The sequence below is a fragment of the Scomber japonicus genome, chromosome 12, assembly GCF_027409825.1.
Source record: "Scomber japonicus isolate fScoJap1 chromosome 12, fScoJap1.pri, whole genome shotgun sequence".
Taxonomy (NCBI): Eukaryota; Metazoa; Chordata; class Actinopteri; order Scombriformes; family Scombridae; genus Scomber; species Scomber japonicus.
This window is the reverse complement of record NC_070589.1, coordinates 31,215,253-31,235,750: the sequence shown is the minus strand read 5'-3', so window position 1 is coordinate 31,235,750 and position 20,498 is coordinate 31,215,253. Positions and strand designations below refer to the sequence as shown.

The 20,498-nt window shown below is 44.8% G+C and overlaps 1 protein-coding gene across 1 annotated transcript in view; it reads right to left on the bottom strand.

The window, feature by feature from the left end:
• Positions 1-265: 265 nt before the first annotated feature.
• Positions 266-20,498, bottom strand: part of LOC128369754 (solute carrier organic anion transporter family member 5A1-like) — a 36,709-nt gene continuing 16,476 nt past the window's right edge. Inside the window, exons 2-6 of the mRNA XM_053330831.1 lie at positions 8,605-8,803; positions 3,190-3,349; positions 2,209-2,453; positions 1,790-1,854; positions 266-990 (exon numbers count right to left, since the gene is read on the bottom strand). Coding sequence (XP_053186806.1) covers positions 464-990; positions 1,790-1,854; positions 2,209-2,453; positions 3,190-3,349; positions 8,605-8,803 — 1,196 coding nt within the window. The 3' untranslated portion in view covers positions 266-463. The remainder of the gene's footprint in view (positions 991-1,789; positions 1,855-2,208; positions 2,454-3,189; positions 3,350-8,604; positions 8,804-20,498) is intronic.

Below are 20,498 nucleotides of genomic sequence, written 5' to 3'. Positions count from 1 at the left end.
ATGTTATGAGCGATGAACTCTCCTCTACCCAAAGCGGGGAAGCTGAGCCTTTGTCCGCCTGCTGCAGTGTCTGGTAGATCACAAAAGAAAGCACCCGACCGCTTTCAGCATTTTTACCAACCAAGCAGATTTTGCTTTCATGTCAGAGAAGAGTCTCCTGGCTGGCTGATCCCTAAATTAGTCCAACTTACAGCCATTTAACACCGTCTGACCACTGATGATCTGGAGGTTCAACGGCCTTCAGCGAATGGTTTCTGACCTCAGAAGTCATTGGTGCGGACAAAACTTAAAAAAAGCCACTTTGAGTGTTTTATCGGCAAAAAAATACATGAGAGCAGAACCTCCATGTGACGATCGGCGCCTTTGACAGCAGCTAAAATCTAAGTCGGGTCCACAGCCGACCGGATTTCAGAACAGAAGAGGAAGTCGGCCCATCGCCCGCCCCCCCCCCCGCTTCTGTAACTCAGACACGGACTGAAACATGTTCCAGCGAACGTGCCGGCGTGGGGGCAGCAGGCGCCGCTGAAGGCGACGGTGAGACTGCAGGGGGAGTAGGTGTTATTGCTTTCAGCTCGTTGCCGGGGCAACTCTGGGTGCTGACGCCACGGTTGAGGGCGCCTGAACGCAGGGTAGCATTGACCGGCAGAGCGTTGGGGTCACTTCGAGGGATGTTGACGGGGCAGGAGCGGGTGCGGGCGTGACCCTTGTGGCCCCCCGGGTGGCAGACGAGGCTGCCGACGGTGTCGACGGGTGACAGGTGGCGCTTGAGCCAACGCTCCACACGCTCCTCCTTGTACTTGATGGAGTACCAGGTGAGGAAGATGAAGAGGAAGCCGAGGAACTTGAGGCTGGCGGCGAGACCGAAGTAGACGAAGCGCAGGGAGGTGACGTCGTACTCCCAGCAGGAGCCGTGGACGCCGCAGTCCTGCTGCCACAACATGCAGGTGGTGTCGATGACGGCGCCGAAGTAAATGGGTGTTGGGATGTAAGCTGAGAGGAGAAGAGGAAGGAAAAGACATAAGAGGAAGAGAGGAGAAGAGGAGGAGGAAGATGAGAAGAAGCAGAGGGCAACAAGAACATTAAAAATGGACAGAGACAAAAATATAAAGAGTGAGGACAGATAGGGGAGAGGGTAAAGAAATATGATAAAGTGTGAAAGGTGAGGAAAGGATGAGAGAAGGAAGAGGGGGAATTTGAGTGGAAGACAGAAAAAGAGACAGGATGAGATATAAAAAGAAAAGAAAGCAGAGAAATAACAAACCTGTCCTAATCTAAATGATCTCAGTAATGTGACACAATCATCCTATAATTCCCATAATGTAAAAAACTCTCCTCCATTTCCCTCCCTGCCTGCTTAATAATGCCGACGCCTCTCAGACTCTTCGCCCACAGTTTTTCTGACTAATTCACACTGACAGCGGCTTTCTAAATGTCCAATATCTAAAATCCAATTTGTCTCTTTCCTCCTTATTCAGGAGGAACTGTGATGTTTGGCATTAAGCAGACCAACATCTCATTCCCTGACGCTCTATCAGCCGGTTGGTCAGCAGCTGCAGAACCATCAGTCCATTAACAATCGATGCATTTAGCTGATGCTCTTTTCCTGCGTGCAGCTGGACTGATGCAGGGTTTTAAAGACAAGACTGCTGCTATATTGATCTTTTAATTCTGACCTTTTTCACACCTAAAAACACATCTAGCAAAGATCTTAAAAGGGCTGAAATCTTCCTCTTCTCCTCCTCACCACTGAACAACATAAAAAAGGTGATGTTTGTGTTTTTTTACTCACCGAGAGTCCTGAGGAGAACGAACTGCATTCCCAGAGCGAACGGCCGCTCCTGCTCCGCCACAGACCTGCAACATAAAACACATTAATGGAGCTTAATGTGAAACAAATACAATAACTGAAGCCTGCAGTGCACATATACTGAGAATGAACTTCACAGTGAAGCAGGAGACATTTCAAGTATCCAACAGTTACATTTGAGAAGTAGAAGTGAAATATAAAAGGAGTCAGTCATTAACATTTGATAGTGTTTATGTTTGAAATTCAGACATCATGACTTCTAATGTTAAGAAAATAATGAACAAGTATGAGTTTTGCTATAAAACTGTAAATTAATCAAAACTCTGTCTCTTCCAGCTTCTAATAGCACACTAACTCTTCCAGTTGAGCTCTTTGGGTAGAAACCAGCTGTGTCTTCGTACCTGAGGGTGACGATGATGGCGGAGGGCTGAGCGCAGGCAGTGATGAGCGTGACGATGAAGAGGAAGATGAGGAAGGGGATGAGGGTGCTGCAGGTGCGGTCACACTTCCCGGACACCGCGTAGCCGTTCTCGTTCAGGTAAGTCTTGACGATGACGAGCTGCAGCTGGTTGCTTCCCTGACCGCTGGATGACGGCGTGATGACCTGACGGCTCTGGACGCAGGCGCAGTCTGAGTAGTTTCTGATCTGGAAGTTATTAATATATATATAAAGAGTTAGAGATTTTAGGTACTTTGACTTCAACATTATCATCATTTTGGTCATTTTAACCCTCCTGTTGTGCTCAGGTCAAGGAAGGAAGGAAGGAAGGAAGGAACAAACAAAATGAGGAAGGAACGAAGGAAGGGAGGAAGTGAGGAAAGAAGGAAATGAGGAAGGAACGATGGAAGGGAGGAAAGGAGGAAAGAAGGAAGGAAGGAAGGGAGGAAAAGAGGGAGGAAGGAAGGAAGGGAGGAAAAGAGGGAGGAAGGAAGGAAGGAAGGAAATATGGAAGGAAGGAAGTAACGAAGGAAGGAAGGAGGAAAAGAGGAAGGAAGGAAGGAGAGGAGAGAAGGATTGAGGAAGGAAGGAAGGAAGGAAGGAAGGAACAGTCAAAAGAGATAGGGTCAATTTGACCCGGGAGCACAACAGGAAGGAAGGGAGGAACAGATAGGGTCAATTTTAATGAAATCCTGCTACTATAGCCTCAAGAGTGGGGTCATCAGGAGGAGGAATGGGCCTTAAAGAGACCGGAGCTAAGTTTCATACAGAGGCTGAACTGTACGATATATATTACTGTACATTATTAAGATATCCCACACTAAAAATATAGACCTACAGACATACAGAAATGTTGTACAGGCTACTAGATGTTAAAAAGCTTGATATTTATACTCAAACACTTTAAATTTCAGCTTTTAAAACATCAACATGTGTGTCTTACCCCGGTGCTGTCGTTGGACACGCTGTTGCAGCCGGCCAGGCAGGGGTTAAAGTACGTGATGCCGTCAGAGCCGCAGACCGGAGCGTACTCGTGGATTTTACATCCGCAGTTCACATTACAGCCTCCGGTCAGGTTCCTCTGGGTCATGGTGAGAGTCGGCCTGCAGAGACACAAAACACACAAAGAGACGCACAAAGGATCTTTAGACTTGGCTTCTTTTTTTTTTAAAGTTCATTTCAGAGTCGTGAAGCCGACAAATCAACTACAACTCCCATGATGCAGTTCTTCTTCTTCACAGAGCTGTTGTGTACTGAGCTGAAGCTGGAGGCCCACTTTCCTTCCTTCCTTCTTTTCATCCCTCCTTCCTTCCTTCTGTCCTTCCATCCATATTTCCTTCCTCCCTTCCTGTCTTCTTTTTGTTCCTTTTATCCTTCCTTCCATCTTTCCTTACTTCCTTTCCTTTCTTCTGTCCTTCCTCCCTTTCTCCCTTCCTTCATTCTGTCCGTCCATCATATCTTCCTTCCCTCCCTCCCTCCTTCCTTCCATCTTTCTTTCCTGTCTCCTTTTCATTCCTTCCTTCCTTCCGTCCTTCCATCCCTCCCTCCTTCCTTCTGTCCTTCCATCCATATTTCCTTCCTCCCTTCCTGTCTTCTTTTCGTTTCTTTTATCCTTCATTCCATCTTTCCTTACTTCCTTTCCTGTCTTCAGTCCTTCCTCCCTTTCTCCCTTCCTTCATTCTGTCCGTCCATCATATCTTCCTTCCCTCCCTCCCTCCTTCCTTCCATCTTTCTTTGCTGTCTCCTTTTCATGCCTTCCTTCCTTCCTTCCATCCCTCCTTCTTTCCTTCTGTCCTTCCATCCATATTTCCTTCCTCCCTTCCGGTCTTCTTTTCGTTCCTTTTATCCTTCCTTCCATCTTTCCTTACTTCCTTTCCTTTCTTCTGTCCTTCCTCCCTTTCTCCCTTCCTTCATTCTGTCCGTCCATCATATCTTCCTTCCCTCCCTCCTTCCTTCCTTCCTTCCTTCCTTCCTTCCTTCCTTCCATCTTTTTAATGATCCGGCCCACATGAGATCAAATTGGGCTGTATGTGGCCCTTGAATGAAAATGAGAATGACACCCCTGGTTTAGTGTATCCTGTATGTAATATTAGTATAATAGTTTTTATTTTAACCCTTAAACTGGCAACATGCATCAGATACATACACATATATTTTTTATACCTTAATAGGGGGCGATGTATCCTGGTGGAGATACAACTCATAAATATCCAAAACATACAAAATATTTTTACAATTATTTGTGGAAATGTTTACAAATATTTATTTTGGAGCAAAATAAGATAAACTAGTAACATTAAATGAACCCTTTATAGGGCACTCATTGAAATACTTAAGGAAGGAAGGAATGATGGAAGGGAGGAAGGAATGATGGAAGGGAGGAAGGGAGGAAGGAAGGAAGGACGGAGAGAATAAAGGTAGGAGGGAGGGAGGAAGGAAGGACAGAGGAAAGAAAGAAGGGAAGAAGGGAAGAAGGTAGGGGGGAGGAAAGAAAGAGAGAAGGAGGGAGGAAGGGAAGAAAGAATGAAGGGAGGAAGGAAAGGAAGGAAGGGAGGAAGGGAGGAAGGAAGGTAGGTAGGAAGGAAGGAAGGAAGGAAGGAAAGAAGGAAGGATATTTTGGGATATTTACAGAAGGGTTAAATAAAAAGAATAATTTTCATATGTCATTTTCCACTCCTGCATATTTGAGGGATAAATACTGACAGGAAGTGAAAGGCTGGAAGGTGAACATTGTGACACATTGTGACACAGCACCATGAAGTCATTAGGAAACATTATCTGAAGCATCTGTAACAAACTGGAGGGCAAACTGTCCAATTAATGTTGAGATATGAAATGTTTTAATCACAAACACACCGCTTGAACACTGCCGCTCCCCTGAAGCTACACCCACAGCTAAAACAACTGTAGTAATGGACTCCAATGAAAAGCAAGAACGAACGAGTGAGTGAGTGAGTGGATGAGTTTATCAGACGACGTTAATTCAGTAAAATGAAATTGTTTTGTACTGTAGTGAAAAAGACAGGCAAGAGAAAAGAAAGGGAGGAAAGGAAATGAAAGATAGGCAATAAATAAAAAGGTAAAAAAAGAGAAGATAAAGTTCGGAAAGAGGCAGTGATAGATGAAAAAGGGTGATGGTGAGATATAGAAACAAGATGATGTAGTATAGATATATATATCTCAAAAGGAAAGGAAGCAGAATGTAATGTATTTTATATAAGTTAATAAACGAGGCTATTATATCTGACATGTTTCTGCAAATTAAGTGGAAAAAATTTGGTTCCCCTCAATTTTCTTTTTTTTCATTGGTTATTTAGGAGCAAAATGAGCTTTAAGTTTTATTCCCACTCAAACGCTATTAAGCTGTGCATGTCTTATGTCTTATAACCTCATTATTTATACTCATTAACACTTAAATATAATCTATGAATGTATGTTTGTAGTATGATCTACTTATTTTATATGCTTTAACTGATATTTATTTTATTTATTCTCTTTTTGATTTTCTTAATTTCTAGTTTATTTTATTTGTTGTCTTGTTCATGTGTTTTTCTCTCTTGTCTTTCCAACTTTTTAATTATTAAATGTATTAAATCTCATCTCAAAGTGTTGCTACTAATAAAGAAATCCAAACATCTTCTAGTAGCTCTAAAATATTGATGCAAAGCCAATAACTGATAAGTACTGTAACCTGAAGTCTGGTTGTTTTATATTTCCTTTCAATAAAATTACTTAAACCATAAAAACAAAAAAGAGAAGGAAAGGACAGAAGAAAGTCAAAGAGACAGACAGAAGGGAGATAAAGAAGGAAACATGAGGACATTAAGGACAGATGAAAATAAAAAAGGATGATGAAGAAAAGCAAAGGACAAGTCAGGCCACAGAAGGAAAGAGATTATTTAAAAAGATAACAAAAAAGTGCATTAAGGAGGGCAAGACGGACCGAAAGAGAGACGGAGAGGGAAATTAAAAAAAAGACCAGAGGGAGTAACAGAGCAGAGAGAGAGAGAGAGAGAGAGAGAGAGAGAGAGAGAGAGAGAGAGAGAGAGAGAGAGAGAGAGAGAGAGAGAGAGAGAGAGATAGAGAGAGAGAGACAGAGAGAGAGAGACAGAGAGACACAGAGAGAGAGACAGAGAGAGAGAGAGACAGAGAGAGAGAGAGACAGAGAGAGACAGAGAGAGAGAGAGAGAGAGAGACAGAGAGACAGAGAGAGAGAGAGAGAGAGAGAGACAGAGAAACAGAGAGAGAGACAGAGAGAGAGAGAGAGAGACAGAGAGAGACAGAGAGAGAGAGAGACAGAGAGAGACAGAGAGAGAGAGACAGAGAGACAGAGAGAGACAGAGAGAGAGAGAGACAGAGAGAGACAGAGAGACAGAGAGACAGAGAGAGACAGAGAGAGAGAGAGAGAGAGAGAGAGAGAGAGAGAGAGAGAGAGAGAGAGAGAGAGAGAGAGAGACAGCGAGAGAGACAGAGAGAGAGACAGAGAGAGAGAGAGAGACAGAGAGAGACAGAGAGAGAGAGAGAGAGAGAGAGAGAGAGGGCAGCCAGCCAGAGATCCTCTTGTCCAAGCTGTCCTTGGACGTTTTCCATCGTTGCCATGTAATCGCTCCCGGGGGACGCTCCGTCCAAAAAAAAAAAGCAAACGCCTCCGTTTACTGGCTCGTCATTAGTTATCCTGCACTGATCTGATCGCTCGCTGCTTCCTCTCTGACACCGTCCGCAGACGAGAGCAATAAAAAAACCTGCCACCGACTCGTGTCATGTCGGGGAAATGAGTTAATAAGAGAAAAAGGGCCGGGCCGAGCCGAGCCGCAGCCAGCAGACGGCCGTCTCTGATTTAAGAGAGAAGCTTTCAGAAAGAGTCTGTATGGTTTACTCCAACGAGACGAGAGAGGAACGAGATATATAATATAAATTAGTGGAGTTAGCTTAGCACAGGCGCTAACGGGACCACCAGTGTATCTGGTAGATGACTCCACTAATAATGCTGGATTGTTATCAAACTTCTACAGTAGTACAAATATGGTCTTTACTCATAAATCCATGCATTGGAAAGTTTGTAAGTACACCAGGAGTTTATTAAAATAAACACCTGATGACTTTTACTCTGCTGCTACTGCTAAAGCTGAAAACATTGTTGAAATATAGCGAGATCACAAATACCCTGTGATTTCGCAAGACACCCGCACAGCACATCTAGAGATTAATCAATTAACACAAGCTACAACTATATACAGTCTATGGCTACAACCCGTCTGTGGTGAAATTGTTGAATTTCGACAACATTTTATGCAATTTAATGTTTCTATTCAAATGATGGGTATCGAATGAAGGACTCAGTTGGTATCAGTGTCAATTTAATGGTGCTTGGATTGGTCAGCTTCATGTCTGGATGTCACAACATGCCGATTAATGATACTTTATTGACCCTGGTGAAAGCTGCTTCTCTGTATTTATGTCTTTTTTATTGGATTGTGTTCACTTTACATCCACCACATCATTTAAAAGTGTTTAAAATCGATTCAACAGAACCAAAGACATCATATATTTTTTACTCAACTCATTCCTCCTTGTCAAAAACCTAGCGCCTACATTACCCACAATGCATAGTGACTCAATTCACTCCACACTTGCACAGAGACTGCTGTGTTCTTATGCTAAAAGTGCCAATATGTAGTACTACTCTGCAACAGCTAGAAAAGAGGAGTTGAAGTAAGATTTATGTTATTTTATAGGACTAGCTGACATATTTCATATTTCATTTTTCATTTCTTTAAAAAAAAAACCTTGAAATATTTTGCTATAAAGAAAGACAGACAAAAGAGAAAAAAAGAGGGACAAATGACAGACATTGGTCACCATGGATATTTCTCTTTTATACCATTTTCTCTTTCTAAACTCGACCTCTCCACAGGCTTCTTTCATAATTCTGTTTTTCTGTCTGTGGATGTTTTTTTTAACCACTTATATTACCCACCCCCCCCTCCCCCCCTCCCCCCCCCTCCCCCCCCCCCATCTCTGCATTCACTCTCTCATTTATCTTTCGAGAGTGTTTTTCTGTCTCTCTCCATCCTCCACACGATCAAATCACTGTGGAAACCAACACACACACTCACACACACACACACACACACACACACACACACACACACACACACACACACACACACACACACACACACAAACACACACAAACACTCAGCGGTGTAAATTTTCAATTCAGATTAGACACAAAACAGACACTTCGACACCAACTGACGTGCTTCTCCTCCGTCAGCAGTGATGCATGACCACCCACCCACATCCCACCTCCCTTACACTCCCCCCCCCCCCCCCCCCCTTCTCCCCGGCTCCTCACCCGGTGGTATAAGGGATGTTGATTCCTCCGAGGTTGATGCTCTCGCAGCCCACGATGAACAGCGTGGAGAAGCAGAGCAGGGAGACTCCGCTGCAGATCATGGCGAGTTTGGCCGACTCGCGAGCTCCGAGCTTCAGCTTCTTAATGATGTAGCCGCCCAGGACGATGCCGACGCCGGCGCTGGGCACGATGATCACACCTGGAGGGGGAAGGGAGAGGGGAGAGCACTTATTAAACAATGAAATAACAACTAACAGACTGATAGACACGGTGTTCCTCAAGGTTTATAGGGCCTTATAAATTCCGTTTTTTTTCCGTTTTAACTTTTGTGAATCCTGGTTTTTTACTTTTTACTCTTATTTTACTAACAGAAACAACAGTTCACCTGACACATAAAAGTCCTTGGGGAACTGCTCGGCTCTGTACTGAGGGGTTAGTGTCCAATTTTCAAAGTTTTTTCGTCGACGAAGACAGAGCCGTGTTCAGCTGCTTCTCCATGCTTACATTGTTTTAAAGTGGGAATGGGCTCAGTGTGTGGAGGGGGCTTGTTGTGCCACCCAGATTTGCTTCCCTCCGTTCAGTTTTCTCCAGACATACGTTCCTCTTCCACACGAAAACAGCATTTCAGTCAAATTATGTCAAATTCCGCATTAAAAATAAATTCTGTTGGGCGCGCAGGTGGTCGAGTGGTTAGAGCGCATGCCATGTACGCAGCCAACCCCGGTTCAAATCCCGGCCGGAGGTCCTTTGCTGCATGTCACACCCCCCTCTCTCTCCCATGTTCCCTGTCTGTCTACTGTTGAATAAAGGCGTCTATGCCGAAAAAATAAATAAATAAATAAATTCTCTTTTAATCGGCCAATTCCGCGATTCCGTGATTGCGGAAATCATAGGACCATAGGTTTAGAACTCGGACCACTACTATTCACCTTATATGCTTCCTTCAGGTAATATTATTCAGAAACGCTCCATAGTGATGCAGACGATACTCAATTATATCTATCAATAACAGTGGCAGATACAGAAGGTTATTATTGGTAAGGCCTACGAATACCTGGATGGGCCTCTTTTATTAAAAAAAACAAAAACATAGCTTAAGAACAAACACTGTGCAGCTCAAAAGACATTTCCTTTAACTGTCCGAAGCCTCCGATAAACAAAAACTGCGGCAGAAACTTCTAAACGTCCGCTTTCTGATTCAGTTTTACAATTTTCAATGCTTCATAGAATGACCCCTTCAAAATAAAAGCTCTGATCCCTATGCTTAAAATATAAAAGGTTATTAATGGATTTAATCCCTCAAGAAAAAAGACAATTAACACACTTTTTTTTATTATAATTAATTAATTCATATTACTATTTTCATGACGGACATTGGTCACCATGGATATTTCTCTTTTATACCATTTTCTCTTCCTAAACTCACAGAATAAGCCCTTCAAAATAAAAGCTCTGATCCATGTGCTTAAAATAAAGGTTATTAATTGATTTAATCCCTCAAGAAAAAGGAAATTAACACACTTTTTTATTATAATTAATTAATTCATATTACTATTTCATATGAATCTGATTGAAACCCCGATCAATAAATCCAGATGAGTCTAATCAGTAAATCAAACTTAACCCTCCTGTTGTCCTTGAGTCAAGGAAGGAAGGGAGGGAGGAAGAAGGAAGGAAAGGAGGGAGGGAGGGAAGGAAAAGGAGGGAGGAAAGGAAAAGAGGGAGGAAGGAAGGAGGGAGAGAGGAAAGAAAGAGAAGGAGGGAAGGAAAGGAGGGAAGAAGGAAGGAAGGAGGGAGGAAGGAAGGAAAGGGGGGGAGGAAATGAAAGAAGGAAGGAAGGTCGGAGGGAGGGAGGGAGGAAAGAAGGAAGTAGGGAAGGAGGGAGGGAGGCAGAAAGGGAAAGAGGAAGGGAGGAAAGAAGGAAGGGAGGGAAGGAAGAAGGAATGAAGGAGGGAGAGAGGGGGGAAGGAAGGAAAGGAGGAAAGAAAGAAAGAGAAAAGGAGGGAAGGAAGGGAAAGAAAGAAGGAAGGGAGGGAGGAAGGGAGAAAAGGAGGAAGGAAAGTAGGGAGGGAGGGAGAAGGAAGGAAGGAGGAAAAAAAGAAAGAGAAAGGGAGGGAAGGAAGAGAAGGAGGGATGAAGGAGGGAGAGAGGAAGGGAGGGAGGAAAGAAAGAGAGAAGGAGGGAAGGAGGAAGGAAAGAAGGAAGGAAAGAAGGGAGGAAGGAAGGGAGGGAGGAAAGAAAGAGAGAAGGAGGGAAGGAAGGGAAGGAAAGAAGGAAGGAAAAGAGGGAGGAAGGAAGGACGGAAGGGAGGGGGGAAGGAAGGAAAGGTGGAAGGAAAGAAAGAGAGAAGGAGGGAAGCAAGGAAAGAAGGAAGGAAAGGAAAGAAGGAAGGAAGGAGGGAAAGAAGGAAGGAAAGAAGGAAGGAAGGAAGGAAAGAAGGAACAGTCAAAACGGACGGGGTCAATTTGACCCGGGAGGACGACAGGAGGGTTATCTGACCTCCAGCTGCACCGTAAGCTGCCGTAAATGTTTCTATCCAATCTCAACAGCAGCAGCAGCCTTGCATTACCATGACAGCACACTCTCTTTTCTTTTTTTCCCTCTCTCTCTCTCTCTTTCTTTTTTAGTGTGGGTGGCCCCTGAAGACAGCGGAGCCTCTAACCCAGGCGATGCTAGATGTTAGATAACGTTGTGTGTCCTGTTCTGAGCAGCATTTTGTTTCCATCTGTTTTATTCAAGCCTTTCACTTTCTAATAAAGGCAAGGCAGTTTTTATATTATAGAGCATTTCATACACAATGGCAACTCAATGTGCTTTAAACAGACAAACATGTAATTTGAGAAACTTAACCCTCCTGTTGTGTTCGAGTCAAGGAAGGGAGGAGAGAGGGAGGAAGGATGGAAGGAAAGGAGGGAGGAAGGAAGGAAGGAAGGAAAGGAGGAAGGAAGGAAAGGAGGGAAGAAGGGATGGAAGGAAAGGAGGAAAGAAGGAGGGAAGGAAGGAAGGAAGGAAAGGAGGGAGGAAGGAAGGAAGGAAGGAAAGGAGGAAGGAAGGAAGGAAGGAAGAAGGGAGGCAGGAAGGAAGGAAAGGAGGGAAGAAGGGAAGGAAGGAAAGGAGGAAAGAAGGAGGGAAGGAAGGAAGGAAGGAAAGGAGGGAGGAAGGAAGGAAGGAAGAAGGGAGGAAGGAAGGAAGGAAAGGAGGAAGGAAGGAAGGAAAGGAGGAAGGAAGGAAGGAAGAAGGGAGGAAGGAAGGAAGGAAAGGAGGAAGGAAGGAAAGGAGGAAGGAAGGAAGGAAAGGAGGAAGGAAGGAAGGAAAGGAGGAAGGAAGGAAGGAAGGAAAGGAGGAAGGAAGGAAGGAAGAAGGGAGGAAGGAAGGAAGGAAAGGAGGAAGGAAGGAAGGAAGGAAAGGAGGAAGGAAGGAAGGAAGGGAGGAAGGAATGAAGGAAAGGAGGAAGGAAGGAAGGAAAGGAGGGAAGAAGGAGGGAAGGAAGGAGGAAAGAAGGAGGGAAGGAAAGAAGGAGGGAAGGAGGGAGGAAAGAAGGAAGGAAGGAAAGGAGGAAGGAAGGAAGGAAAGGAGGGAAGAAGGGAAGGAAGGAAAGGAGGAAAGAAGGAGGGAAGGAAGGAAGGAAGGAAAGGAGGGAGGAAGGAAGGAAGGAAGGAAAGGAGGGAAGAAGGGAAGGAAGGAAAGGAGGAAAGAAGGAGGGAAGGAAGGAAGGAAGGAAAGGAGGGAGGAAGGAAGGAAGGAAAGGAGGAAAGAAGGAGGGATGGAAGGAAGGAAGGAAAGGAGGAAGGAAGTAAGGAAGAAGGGAGGCAGGAAGGAAGGAAAGGAGGGAAGAAGGGATGGAAGGCAAGGAGGAAAGAAGGAGGGAAGGAAAGAAGGAAGGAAGGAAGGAAGGAAGGAAGGAAGGAAGGAAGGAAGGAAAGGAGGGAAGGAAGGAAAGGAGGAAAGAAGGAGGGAAGGAAGGAAGGAAGGAAAGGAGGGAGGAAGGAAGGAAGGAAGGAAAGGAGGGAAGAAGGGAAGGAAGGAAAGGAGGAAAGAAGGAGGGAAGGAAGAAAGGAAGGAAAGGAGGGAGGAAGGAAGGAAGGAAGGAAAGGAGGGAAGGAAAGGAGGGAAGAAGGGAAGTAAGGAAAGGAGGAAGGAAGGAAGGAAAGGAGGAAAGAAGGAGGGATGGAAGGAAAGGAGGAAAGAAAGGAGGGAAGGAAAGGAGGGAAGAAGGGAAGTAAGGAAAGGAGGAAGGAAGGAAGGAAAGGAGGAAAGAAGGAGGGAAGGAAGGAAGGAAGGAAAGGAGGGAGGAAGGAAGGAAGGAAGGAAAGGAGGGAAGGAAAGGAGGGAAGAAGGGAAGTAAGGAAAGGAGGAAGGAAGGAAGGAAAGGAGGGAAGAAGGGATGGAAGGAAAGGAGGAAAGAAGGAGGGAAGGAAAGAAGGAGGGAAGGAAGGAAGGAAGGAACTGAGTAGATCTCAGAGCTCTACTGGGTTTATATTCTACTAACTAATCAAACTGTTTCCCTTCACTTCTTCTTCTTTTTCAGACTCTTGCTGCACATTTCTTTTTCTTTTCCTTTAATATATTCTTAACTCACAGCCTGACTCATGGTGATAAATGGTCAATGCAATGCTTTCTGTCACACACACTATGCAAAAAGCAGCTGTCCCTTGATTAAAAAGACATTTACAAACATTACAGAGATGTAATGTTCTGCCAATAAAACCTCGACTGTTGCTTTGAGATTTGTGTCTGGAGGAAAACACGATGAGAAGAAGAAAAAAAAAGCTTCTTTCCATTTTCACAAAGCTGCTTTTACCAGCATTAACAGTGTGTGTGATAAATCATTCATTTCAGTCCAATATTTCTCATAATCTTAATTTAATTTACTTGTCATGTTACACAAAACATAGAATCTGATGGTATTTTGTTTTCAATGCTAATTTTTCAGGGCTAATATCTTACACTGCATTGCAACTTATTCTATTTTAGCTTAATTTTATCTCCAATTTAACGCTTTTAAAATCGTATTTTAACGTCTTTTTATTTTGATATGTGTCACTTTTTTTTATCCCGTCTTGAAGTATTTTATGTTTTATGTAAAAGATCTTTAACCCTTAAACAGACCTTACTAGTTATGTCATTTGCACCTCAAGTAAGGAAGGAATGAAGGAAAGAAGGAAAGAAGGAAAGGACGGAAGAAGGAAGGAAAGGAGGAAGCAAGGGAGGAAGAAGGAAGGAAAGGAAGGAAGGAGGGAGGAAGGAAGGAAAGGAGGGAAGAAGGAAGGAAAGGAAGGAAGGAGGGAGGAAGGAAGGAAAGGAGGGAAGAAGGAAGGAAAGGAGGGAAGAAGGAAGGAAAGGAGGGAGGAAGGGAAGGAAGGGAGGAAGAAGGAAGGAAAGGAAGGAGGGAGGAAGGAAAGGAGGGAAGAAGGAAGGAAAGGAGGGAGGAAGGGAAGGAAGGGAGGACAGATGAAGGAAGGAAGAAAGGACAGAAGGAGGGAACAGCTGAACTTAGATCTGAGGAAAGAAGGAAGGAAGGAAGGAAGGAAGGAAGGAAGGAAGGAAGGAACGAAGGACAGAGGAAGGAAGGAAGGAAGGACAGAGGAAGGACCCTAGAGGACAACACGAAGGTTAAAGAGTCTGTATCTCCTGGTGCACGTAGTCTGTTTAAGGGTTAAATTGCCTTGTTGTTGAAAAGAAGGTGCTATACTAATACATACATACATACATACAATACATGTCTTGCTTTGCCTTTTGTGAGGTTAGATCACAGAGAAAACAGATGTGCATCATATCTGCAGTCACACCGAAAAATTCACTTCCTGGTCATGTCTATGTGGAACGGATCAAGACACGTTCGCTTCCAGTCATTTATATTGATCTGCTGAATGTCGCATTGCTAAATATTGAGGTACTCTAGAGGGATCGACCCATCATTTAGGAAATATTGGGTTTTATAACTGCAGAGTGAAGTAATGCCAGCACCACAGAAGAAGAAGAGCTACTGATTAGTTTCATTGAGTGACAGTCCACTGACATTTCTGCCTCTGTTTCATTAACCCTCCTGGTGTCCTCGAGTCAAGGAAGGTAGGGAAGGAGGAAGGAAGGAAAGGAGGAAAGGAAAGGAAAGGAAAGGAAAGGAAGGAAGGTAGGAGGGAGGGAGGCAGAAAGGGAAAGAGGAAGGGAGGAAAGAAGGAAGGGAGGAAAGAAGGAAGGGAGGAAGAAGGAAGGAAGGGAGGAAGAAGGAAGGAAGGGAGGGAAGAAGGAAGGAAGGGGGGGAAAGGAAAGAAGGAAGGAAATGGGAGAGGAAATGAAAGAAGGAAGGAAGGTAGAAGGGAGGGAGGAAAGAAAGAAGGAAGGAGGGAGGGAGGCAGAAAGGGAAAGAGGAAGGGAGGAAAGAAGGACAGAGGAAAGAAGGAAGGGAGGAAGAAGGAAGGAAGGGAGGGAAGAAGGAAGGGGGGGGAGGAAAGAAGGATGGAAAGGGGGCTAGGAAATGAAAGAAGGAAGGAAGGTAGGAGGGAGGGAGGAAAGAAGGTAGGAGGGAGGGAGGCAGAAAGGGAAAGAGGAAGGGAGGAAAGAAGGACAGAGGAAGGAAGGAGGTAAGGAAAGGGAAAGAGGAAGGTAGGAAAGAAGGACAGAGGAAAGAAGGAAGGGAGGAAGAAGGAAGGAAGGGAGGGAAGAAGGAAGGGGGGGAGGAAAGAAGGATGGAAAGGGGGCTAGGAAATGAAAGAAGGAAGGAAGGTAGGAGGGAGGGAGGAAAGAAGGTAGGAGGGAGGGAGGCAGAAAGGGAAAGAGGAAGGGATGAAAGAAGGACAGAGGAAAGAAGGAAGGGAGGAAGAAGGAAGGGAGGTAAGGAAAGGAAAGGAAAGGAATGAAGGTAAGAGGGAGGGAGGGAGGAAAGAAGGAAGGAAGGGAGGTATGACACAGGAAAGAAAGAGAGAAGAAGGTAGGGAGGAAGGACAGACGGAAGGAAGGAAGGAAGGAAGGAAGGAAAGAAGGAAGGGTCAAAACAGACAGGGTCAATTTGTTGTTATTCCACAGACTCCTGCCTTTAAATCTTTACATCTCTTTTGTCCTTCATATGTGGAGACGGAGCTACAAACGGGCAGCAACGCATCCGTCTCTTCCAGGAAACGGAGCGACTGGATGAAAATCTGATGAGACAGTGGCGTCACCGCTAAAGCTGGCCGCCTCTCATCTGCCTTTCATGAGGTGAAAATTATTCAAAAAAGGCTGACTCACAGGCTCGGCTCGGCGGCTCGGCTCGACCTCCTGCTTTCGGTGTCCAATTGGACAAGACTCCACAGAAGCGAGGACACAAAATTATTCGTAACACTAATAAAAACGCCGGCAGGGAGGGAGGCAGAAAGGGAAAGAGGAAGGGAGGAAAGAAGGACAGAGGAAAGAAGGAAGGAAGGGAGGGAAGAAGGAAGGAGGGGGGGGGGAGGAAAGGGGGGGGGGGTGAAAGAAGGAAGGAAGGTCGGAGGGAGGGAGGGAGGAAAGAAGGACGGAAGGTCGGAGGGAGGAAGGAAGGAAAGAAGGAAGGCGGGAGGGAGGCAGAAAGGGAAAGAGGAAGGGAGGAAAGAAGGAAGGGAGGAAGAAGGAAGGAAGGGAGGTAAGGAAAGGGAAGGAAGGAAGGGAGGTAAGGAAAGGGAAGGAACGAAGGAAGGAAGGAAGGAAGGAAAGAAGGAAGGGGGGAGGGAGGCAGCAAGGGAAAGAGGAAGGGAGGAAAGGAGGACAGAGAAAAGAAGGAAGGGAGGAAGAAGGAAGGGGAGGAAAGGAAAGGAAAGGAAAGGAGGACAGAGGAAAAAAGGAAGGGAGGAAGTAGCGAGGACACAAGCGTCAGTGCTCTCGGTACCAGAGAGAGTTACAGCAGAGGATAACAAAGCCGTGGTTCTGGGACCTCGAGTCGGATCCCAACCAAAAAAAAAAAAAAATGGATTCCACTCGATAGAAGAAGTTGGCATACTATGAAAAATGTGACTGGCAGTTTTTTTTATCACAGGCTTCAGAACCCACTCCACCCACAGCAGAGACAGTTACGCAACCAAAACTATAAGAAAAGAAGAAAAGAAGAAAAAGGATGTGCAGGATAGACACATAATTCTTCTTCCTTCCTCCCTCCTACCTTCTTTCCTCCCTCCTACCTTCCTTCCTTACTTCTTTCCTCCATCCTTCCTTCCTTATTTCCTTTCCTCCCTTCCTCCATCCCCCTTTCTTCTTTCCTCCCTCCCTCCTACCTTCCTTCCTTCCTTACTTCTTTCCTCCATCCTTCCTTCCTCCCTTCCTTCTTTCCTCTGTCCTTCTTTCCTTCCTTCCTCCCTCCCTCCTACCTTCCTTCCTTACTTCTTTCCTCCATCCTTCCTTCCTTCCTCCCTTCCTTATTTCCTTTCCTCCCTTCCTTCCTTCCTCCATCCCCCTTTCTTCTTTCCTTCTTTCCTCCCTCCCTCCTACCTTCCTTCCTTACTTACTTCTTTCCTCCATCCTTCCTTCCTCCCTTCCTTCTTTCCTCTGTCCTTCTTTCCTTCCTTCCTCCCTCCCTCCTACCTTCCTTCCTTACTTCTTTCCTCCATCGTTCCTTCCTCCCCTCCTTATTTCCTTTCCTCCCTTCCTTCCTTCATTCCTCCATCCCCCTTTCTTCTTTCCTTCTTTCCTCCCTCCCTCTTACCTTCCTTCCTTACTTACTTCTTTCCTCCATCCTTCCTTCCTCCCTTCCTTCTTTCCTCTGTCCTTCTTTCCTTCCTTCCTCCCTCCCTCCTACCTTCCTTCCTTACTTCTTTCCTCCATCGTTCCTTCCTCCCTTCCTTATTTCCTTTCCTCCCTTCCTTCCTTCTTTTCTTCCTCCATCCCCCATTCTTCCTTCTGTCGTTCCTTCCCCTCTCTCTCTCTCCTTCCTTCCTTCCTGCCTTCTTTCCTTTCCTCCCTTCCTTCCACCGTCCTTTCACATGGACATTTAATTCCCTTCATAATGCATTTCCTTCTTCAGTTTATCTAAAGCAGGGGTGTCAAACATGCGGCCCGTGGGCCAGATCCGGCCCGCCAAGGGGTGCAATCCAGCCCACTTTCCTTTCTGTGTTCTTTTCCTTCCTTCCTTTCTTCCTTCTGTCCTTCCTTCCATCTGTCCTTCCTACCTTTCTTCCTTCCTCCATTTCCCCCGTCTGTCCTTCTTTCTTTCCTTCCTTCCTTCTGTCTGTCCTTCCTACTTTTCTTCCCTCTTTCCTGTTGTCTGTCTGTCTGTCTTTCCTTCTTTCCTCCCTTCCTTTCTTCCTTCCTTCCTTCCTTCCATCTTTTTAATGATCCGGCCCACATCAGATCAAATTGGTCTGCATGTGGCCCTTGAATGAAAATGAGTTTGACACCTTTGATCTAAAGCTAATATGAAGCTTCAGCCTTTCAAATTTAAAATTCTTCCTTCCTCCCTCCTACCTTCCTTCCTTACTTCTTTCCTCCATCCTTCCTTCCCTCCTCCCTTCCTTATTTCCTCTATCCTTCTTTCCTTCCTTCCTCCCTCCCTCCTACCTTCCTTCCTTACTTCTTTCCTCCATCGTTCCTTCCTCCCTTCCTTATTTCCTTTCCTCCCTTCCTTCCTTCTTTCCTTCCTCCATCCCCCATTCTTCCTTCTGTCGTTCCTTCCTCTCTCTCTCTCTCCTTCCTTCCTTCCTGCCTTCTTTCCTTTCCTCCCTTCCTTCCACCGTCCTTTCCTTCCATCCTTCCACCCTCCTTTCACATGGACATTTAATTCCCTTAATTCATTTCCTTCTTCAGTTTATCTAAAGCTAATATGAAGCTTCAGACTTCCATCCTTCCTCCCTTCCTTCCATCCTTTCAATCCTTCCTCCTTCCTTTCCTTCTTTCCTTCCTTCCTTCATTATTTCCCTTCCTTCTGTCCTTTCCTCTCTTCCTTCCACCCTCCTTTCCTTCCTACCGGTGAGCTGAGTCACACATGACACTGAGCTGATGTTTCCTTTCCCTTGCCTCCCTTCCTTCATTCCTTCCTGTCTTTCTTTCCTTCCATCCTTCCTCCCTTCTTTCCTTCCTTCCTTCATTATTTCCCTTCCCTTCTGTCCTTTCCTCTCTTCCTTCCACCCTCCTTTCCTTCCTACCAGTGAGCTGAGTCACACATGACGCTGAGTTGATGTTTCCTTTCCCTTGTCTCCCTTCCTTCCTTTCTGTCTTTCTTTCCTTCCATCCTTCCTCCCTTCCTTCCTTATTTCCCTCCCTTCTTTCCTTTCCTCCCTTCCTTCCCTCCCTTCTTTCCTTTCCTCCCTTCCTTCCACCCTCCCAAATCAAGTCAATATAATGTTTCCTTTCCCTTGCCTCCCTTCCTTCCTTCCTGTCTTTCTTTCCTTCCATCCTTCCTCCCTTCCTTATTTCCCTCCCTTCTTTCCTTTCCTCCCTTCCTTCCCTCCTTTCTTTCCTTTCCTCCCTTCCTTCCACCCTCCCAAATCAAGTCAATATATTTAACAGTTAAAGTGTTTTTAAAGTCAATCTAAGCTGAAGAAGACTGTGAAGACATTTTATTAGACTGACTGAGATTACTGTAGCCTCATAATTACTATATATAAAGATTTAAATACATTTTTTCTCAAAGTGAGAGACTAGATTCCTACTTACATTGGACACCTGTCTTGACAAATTGGGAACCTCTCCTTTAAAAGGCTTCCAAAACTATATAAATGAAGATGAGGTGAGATAAAAATTAGTTTAAGTGTTTAAATTATCCATCCATGACAGACTCTTTTGTGTGACTGATAACGTGCTGCACCAGAAATCCATCAAAAGGTCAACGTTTTATGTCATAATTAAAGACTGTGTCAAGTGAATTCAGACATTTTCTTCTAAACACATTAAATAGGTCATGAATATATTAATAAAAAATGTGTAAAAAGCATTTCAACCATTTAGATTTGAATTGTGGAGCTAGGCTTCACAAACTGTGTTTCAAGATTTCTGTGTTCAGGATTTAGTGATTAGCATAAACCCGCCCCTGCTGCTGTAGAGGTAGAAATACATTCAGCACACACTACTACTACTACAGTCTACAGTTAGCCAGTTAGCTGAGTTAGCTGCTGAGTTAGCCGCCGTGCTAGCAGCTGAGCTAACAGCCGAGCTAGCAGTTGAGTTAGCCGCTGAGCTAGCAGCCGAGTTAGCCGCCGAGCTAGCAGCTGAGCTAACAGCCGAGTTAGCCGCCGAGCTAGTAGCCGAGTTAGCAGCTGAGTTAGCAGCAGAAAGCTCTCAAATGTAGCGTCCATGTTTCTGGTAGAGGTTTTGACTTTGATTGACAGGTGACACTTGGTAGGGGGCGGGGCTTCAACGGACTCGGAGGCCACGCCCACAGTGTTTGGGAGCAGAGAAAGAGGCTGATTTTTACACAACTTTGAAGCCTAATTTCATATATTTGGCGATTTTTTTAATCATTCAAATTTGGCAGGGTGGTTAACAACACACTTTTCTGTGGTATGTCAAACTCAGAACACATATTTATTCTTACTTTACACGGACTTTAAACTCTTCAAAGTGGCATTAAGCACAAAATCGTCATTACGAGGCCCATAAAAAAAACAAAAAGTAACATCATGTGTGTGAAGACTGTTCCAGATAATGAATAACCATTTTTGACATGTTAGAAATAAAGTATCTAATCAAAAGCAGCTGGGTTTGCTGATTTACGTCTCTACAGTCTTTTATTTTGATAGATAAGGTGTACTTTTTTTTTTCTCTATCCAAATGAAAGCGGATTCATTCTGCTACCAAATCAGAGCGGTTAACCATATCAGTAAATATATATATGTGTATCAGTAAATATGCCCATCAAAACCATTATAGAGAGAAGAAAGGCACCACCTTAACCTCTGAATGTGGTCACATACCCAAAATAACCACAGTCACTAAAAGAGGTCATCATGTCAGAG